The sequence below is a fragment of the Orycteropus afer genome, unplaced genomic scaffold (genome assembly GCF_000298275.1).
Source record: "Orycteropus afer afer isolate SDZICR_OR568_19922 unplaced genomic scaffold, OryAfe1.0 scaffold00303, whole genome shotgun sequence".
In the NCBI taxonomy this organism is placed as follows: Eukaryota; Metazoa; Chordata; class Mammalia; order Tubulidentata; family Orycteropodidae; genus Orycteropus; species Orycteropus afer.
In genome coordinates, this window is record NW_006921890.1 from 3,442,935 (window position 1) to 3,449,260 (window position 6,326).

General features: G+C 50.8%; 1 protein-coding gene across 1 annotated transcript in view; it reads right to left on the bottom strand.

Moving 5' to 3' along the window:
• Positions 1–6,326, bottom strand: part of LPCAT1 (lysophosphatidylcholine acyltransferase 1) — a 72,712-nt gene that overhangs the window by 24,841 nt on the left and 41,545 nt on the right. The window contains exons 6-10 of the mRNA XM_007951623.1: positions 6,109–6,143; positions 5,274–5,328; positions 3,216–3,298; positions 887–1,012; positions 244–397 (exon numbers count right to left, since the gene is read on the bottom strand). Coding sequence (XP_007949814.1) covers positions 244–397; positions 887–1,012; positions 3,216–3,298; positions 5,274–5,328; positions 6,109–6,143 — 453 coding nt within the window. The remainder of the gene's footprint in view (positions 1–243; positions 398–886; positions 1,013–3,215; positions 3,299–5,273; positions 5,329–6,108; positions 6,144–6,326) is intronic.

Consider the following 6,326-nt stretch of genomic DNA (forward strand, 5'->3'; position numbering starts at 1 on the left):
GGGTATCATCAGGCCAGTAACTGACAGATACCTTCAGATGCCCAGAACATTGTACTTTGAGGGCAAAGTAGGGAAGTGCCCCTCAAAACAAACAGAAGCTACACTACCCCACAAAAAACCAAGAATTACAAATGACAGTCGATTAAAATGCACTTACGGCGTCATGAAAACAATTTATGCTCTGAGGAGTCAGGTTTCACCAAGCCCCGCCCCAGCGAGAGCAGGGACCCAGTGACATCCCACCTCGTCAAACAGGGAGAACATGCCCTCCAGCGAGTCGGACACAGGCGCCTCCAAGTAGGCGGCAAACTCGCACAGGTTGACCTTTTCGCCCTTCTGCAGCGTGGCGCTTTCTGAGTATCTATCCAGGTCTTTTTCAAGTTTTTCTGGCTTTAACCTAAACACAAAGAGGAAAATATTCCTTTTTTTTTCAGTAAAATTACAGAATGCTAAAAAACAGGAGATTTACTATTGTAGTCTCCAAAACAAAATACTAAAATTGTTTATATAATAAACAGCAAGCTCAGTTTTGGAGAAAGCCTTTCTAAGTACGTGACGGCACCGACCCAATGCCTGTCAGGGGAGAACTCTGCTCCACAGGGGTTTCACCTCTGGGTGGACTCAGACCTCCAACCTTTTGGTCAGCAGCCGAGTGTGTAAACTGTGTGCACCCCTCCGGGACTCCTCCCCGGTCTGGGGATGTGTATTTCTCCCGCGTTCCCTGTGAACATCCACAGTGGCAAGCCTGGGCTCCAGGCCTTGGGAACAAGGTTAGGGAGTAGCCCTGGCAGGGCCCCTCAGAGCCTGGAGTCTCCAGCCAGCCACAGTGTTGGATGAGGCCACTTCTCACTAAGAGCTGAGGAGGAAGGAGGGGCTGGGCGCTTACCCAAGGCCTCTCACAAGCCTGGCAAATTCCAGAAGGCAAGTGTCCGAGGGTAGACGGAGCTGTCCTTCTGCCAGGGCCAGCTGGCAGTCCTCGAATGTGTAGTCCGTGACGGAGACACCCAGGGCTCTGCGGGACAGAAGAGTGACACCTTGAGCAGCCCAGTGGCTGCAGGGTGGCTTGTCCCAACCAACCCCTCAGGGATGCTCGGAGTCACACCACAGGGAAGGCCAGGGCTCAGACACCTGGAACACAGAAGGCTGAGTCTCCCCTAGTGTCTGCAGGACATGTCCTCCTGGGCTGCACCTCAGGGAGCAACCCGGCCCGGCACTAAGTGAGGGCCATCCTGTGAGCACAGTAACAGAGAAGGCCTGCCAAGAACTGGAGGGAGTCAGGCTGGGGTAGGGCCACTGGGACAAAGACAATGGCACCCACTGCATGGGGCTCTGGTCACCACTTGGTACCCCCTAAGCCTGAGAAAAGAGAATCACACAGCCGTGCAGGGTGGGGTGGCAGAGGCTGTCCCACCCCAGCCCCACTCTGGGACCCCTGGCCACCCACATGGGGGTGAGTGGCCACGAAACAGTTTGGGGCAGTGTGTCTACAGGAGTGCTGTCTGTGTGGTAAATGCTTTCCAGAGCTTTCAGTGTTTTTGCTTCATAGTTGACACAAAATATGTTTTTAAAGTTGAACGTTAAACAAGGAACATAACAGGAACACAGGTGGGAGCTGTGCTGGATTGAACTGGGTCCCCACCCAATCTGTGCTGGAATCCTAGCCCCTGGGCCTGGGGATAGGGTGGTCCTGTCTGGATATAAGATTTTGTTAAGCTATGCAGACAACACAACTTTGCTTGCTGAAAATGAGGATGGCTTGAATCACTTACCAATGACGATTAAAGACTATAGTCTGCAGTATGGATTACATAGCAATATAAAGAAAAGGAAATTCCTTACAACTGGACCAATAAGTAGAGAAAACACTCAAGTTGGTAAAGATTTCACATTACTTGGTTCCACAATCAACACCAATGGAAGCAGCAGCCATGACATCAGACGACGTATTGCCCTGGGCAAATCTGCTGCAAAAGACCTCTTTCAAGTGCTGAAGAGCAAAGATGTCTCCTTCAAGAGTAAGGTGTGCCTGACCCAAGCAATGGTATTTTCTAAACTACATATATACATGTGAGAGCTGGATAATGAATAAGGAAGACCAAAGAAGAGTTGATGCTTTTGAGTTGTGGTGCTGGCGAAGAATGCTGAAAGTACCGTGGACTGCTAAAAGAACTAACAGGTCTGTCCTGGAGGAAGTGCAGCCAGAACGCTCCCTGGAAGCGAGAATGGCCAAACTTCGTCTCATCTATTTTGGTCATGTTGTCAGAAGGGACCATTCCTGGAGAAGGATGTCATGCTTGGTAAAGTGGAGGGTCAACGAAAAGGGAGAAAGCCTGCAATGAGATGGACTGACACAGTGGCTCCTACAACGGGCTCAGGTATAGCAGGGACTGTGAAGCTGGTACATGGTCGGGCAGTGTTTCGTTCTGCTGTACGTAGGGTTGCTCAGCTGGAGACGGCTCGAGGGCACCTAACAACAACAGCGAGACCTCATCACTGCAGGGCAGGAGGGTCCTACACGGAACCACTTCTGAGCCATGAAGAGAACAGCTCAGATACAGACGGAAGCACAGGTGAGGGAGGCAGACCCGCGAGAGGCATGCCGGGAACAGAGAGGCGCAGCTGCAGAAGCTGAGACATGGCCCTTCTGTACCAGCTGCACGCACGTCTGCTGCGTAAGGAGCACGTGCCATCTTAGAGAATGTCTCCTAGAGTGGCCCAGGTAGCTCTTAAGCAGCAGGGTGGAGCGAGGGCACCGGGAAGCACCAGTGCATGTGGGCGAGTAAAGGCCAGTTGAACAGACACTCCCAGCAGATGCGAGGGTCTGCCCAGGGTTCGTTCCTGCTGTCATCCCCAATGGGGCCCATGTGGGACCCAGCACCAGGGGCTGCCGCCCACAGGCACGTTTGACAACTATAACATTATCGACTACGAGCATCGCCTGAAAAGGCTGAAATGTCGTTAGACAAAGTCTAGACGTGGAACGTGTGTGGCCAAGGCCACTCTCGCCAGCATGCAGGGTCAACACACAGGCACTCACTCCTGCAGGAACCTGACTTCCTAGTGCTACCACCCACTGCTTCTCATAGCAACGCTCCATGAGGGGGACCACAGGAGAGGGAGACTACAGCATGACAGTGAGGTCAGGGGTCATGAGAATCCCTTGCTGTTTAAAGGGACGTCTCTAGACGTGGGGATGGCGAGGGGCGCTCACTCACTCTGCCATGACGTGCCGCACGTTGCTGGCGTACAGTGCTGGGTTCCTCTTTTCCTCCTCCGAAGGGCTGTACACGGGGAGGAACTGTACACACAGGGCTGCGTTATTCCAGCAAGAACACGGAAGCCCCCCGCCACAGCCACCACAAGTGATGATAGTCTGACAACATGAACATCGGTCAGGGCACTTGCTGTGTGAATCCCCTTCAAAGCTTTCTCCCGTCTCCCTCTCACGCATACACTTGTACACACAGACACTTAAAGCACACCACTCTTCCCCGGGAGCTCCCACTCCCGCCTGTCAGTGTTTGAGGCTCATAGCATCATCCGTTCACCATATTTCTCCTTTCACGCAGACTTTAGTCTTTAATGCAACCAAGGATGTGCAAGTCTCCATCTCCAAACATCTCTGTTGGATACACTGGTTTCATGCCTCTGAGAGTAACTATTGCTACTTAGCTTTGTCATCTGTTGTATCTTGAAATGCGAATTAGTTGATGCATAAGAGTGTGACTCTATGTGAGTGACTTCTGCAAGGCTTCAGAGAAGCAAGGGTCTCAAACTCTTCATGAAGAGGCAAAGCCCACCACTGGAGCCCCCTTTTCTTAATGTGGATATGTAAGACCATAGGAATACCCAGAAATACCATTCATTCTCATTTTACAATTCTGAGCTGTAATTTTCCACTACAGGTTTTTAAAAAAGTCTGCAAACACCAAATGGCTTCCCACATGGGCAGGCTCCAGGCTCTGGTACAAAGAGCAAGAGGGCAAGACCAGACGGTTACTTTTCATTGTAAAATGAGAAACCGGGTCCAAAATACAGTTGTTCAAACAGGCCAACCAAAGAGCTCAGGGCAAGTCCCCAAGCTGCCCAAGCACCAAGCCCTGCGTCCTGCTCGGCAGCCTGGCCCCCAGGTGTCCGTCTGAGGCAACACCAGGCCAGGTCTCCTTCTGAACATAAAATGTCCTAAGTAACCAGGCCTGTCACCCTCAGATGTGAGCCAGGTCCTCTCTGCTCAGTCCCTTAAAACGACAGTGGCTTTATCTTATATATGAACCACTTGACTGAATCATCTGTAAATTCAGTATTACTCAGCCAGGGTTTGTGGAAGGGAGCAAACTGGTACATTAAACACCGAGCTGCACATGACTCCTTCAGTTGTCAGGGGTAGGAGTGGCACGTTAATTCCCTTTGTAAGAAAAGAAACTCTAGTCCTCACGCCCCAGTACAAGTGACCGGCTGTGGGAATGACTGCATTTCAGGTAACACACAGGACGGGGATTGTGACTGTAGGTACAGCCAACGGGGAGGTGGGAGATGGTGTCTGACAATACAGATTAGGAGCTGCAGCATGCATTCCTGCGAAACACAAATCAAATCAAAACCACCCAGTGCACTTCTGGCAATTTTACAGGTGTCGTTAAAAAGCCATGCAACTTAGACACCCATAAAACTGTCAGAGGTGCAGTTGTTTTTTTGGTTTGATTTGTGCATTAAGGAGCTCTGGTAGCACAGTGCCTAAGGCATTTGACTGCTAACCAGAAGGCTGGCAGTTCAAACCTACCAGCCACTCCTCGGAAGGAAGACTGGGCGATCTACTTCCATAAAAATAAAAAAAAACCCGAGGAGGTGTCGCTATGAGTCGGATCTGACTTGATGGCAGTGAGTTTGGTTTTTTTTGGTTAAGTTACATTAACCACCTTAGAAAAGTATCCAGTTTAGCTTCCTTCCTGATTTTAAAACTCTAGTTCAAATGGTTCAAACTCACCTAGGAGCCATGAAAATGGCAAAGAAATGGGAATAACCTTTAAGGACCCTTAAGGAACAGAAAGAAGTTCAAAGTCAGAGGATGCTAAATGACTTGGAACACTGTATCTAGGTAACATGTAACAATGTATCTAGGTGATACGTAACAATGTATCTAGGTGCTGAGTAACACAGCCAGTAGATACTACCCAATATACCAGGTAACACTGTGTCTATGGGAGCCCAGCCAATATATTCATATGGCACATAACAAATATCTGGATTATGTGCAACATTGTATGTTTACAAACCTCAATTTCCACCTGATTGTGAAACTGACACAGTGTGAGCCACAGGATTTCCAACCTGAAACAACACATGGAATGGATTTATGAAGTTGGTTGAAAAGCAAGATTCTTTGCTCCTTTCCCTTCAAGTCCTTCAAGTTGCCCGGGAGTCATTCTAAACCTGCTTCCCCTCTAGAGGGCACTACTGGGTCACGGATTCACCTTCATGGGAAGGAAGCTGAGACTTCTCAGTCTAAATCCAGCAGTTAAAACATGACTGGCAGCCACAAGGCGGGAGTGAGGACACGCCTACTGCTCACTAAGTCTTCACTGCTCTTTCTGCCCACGTGCACCTCAGCACCTTCAGGTGGTCCTGCCCTCCATCATCTCCCCGGTTTGCCCTCTGGCTCAGGGAGCCCTGGCTGCCCCGCACCTTGATCCCAGCCGGTGACCTGACAGCTCCCCTCTGGCATCCCACCCTCCGCCAAGCCTCGCTCCTGGAGTTCTGACCTCGAAGCCCACCCCGGCCCCTCTCGTTTGCACATGTTGGGAATGGGGAGTCATGCCGAGCCCCCTCCTTGGGCCTCACACTTACTCCCCGCTCACTGGCCAGTCTACCTCTCTCTCCTGGCCCTGTTTCTGCACTGTCTTCTGCATCATCACCACCAGCCCTGAGCTCCGATGTGGTTGTACGTTTACCCTCACAATGGGCTGAGCCTAATTACTGTCAAACAACAGTAGGTCACTTGTTTAAAGTGTTCACATTTACAAAGGTAACTAGCACACTGGTGGTCCACTTGGGCGGCCTCTGTAGCTCTCACGTAACACAACAGACTGGGTGACGTGGGGCCTGACTTACGCGCCGGGTCCTTGCCACGTCCACGTGATTGTGTCCTAGGGGCAATAAAGGAGAATTAGTCATGACTGAAAGTGGGTGCCCTAGCTCTTCACCGAGTGCTAGCAGTTGGCCCTTCCCATGGCCGGTGAACCCGTGGCCTGTCCCTGCCACGGCCTGGTGTTATCTGAGACTCCGCAGAGAAACGAGATGTTTCCCTTGTTCTCCTGTTTGCTCTTGGG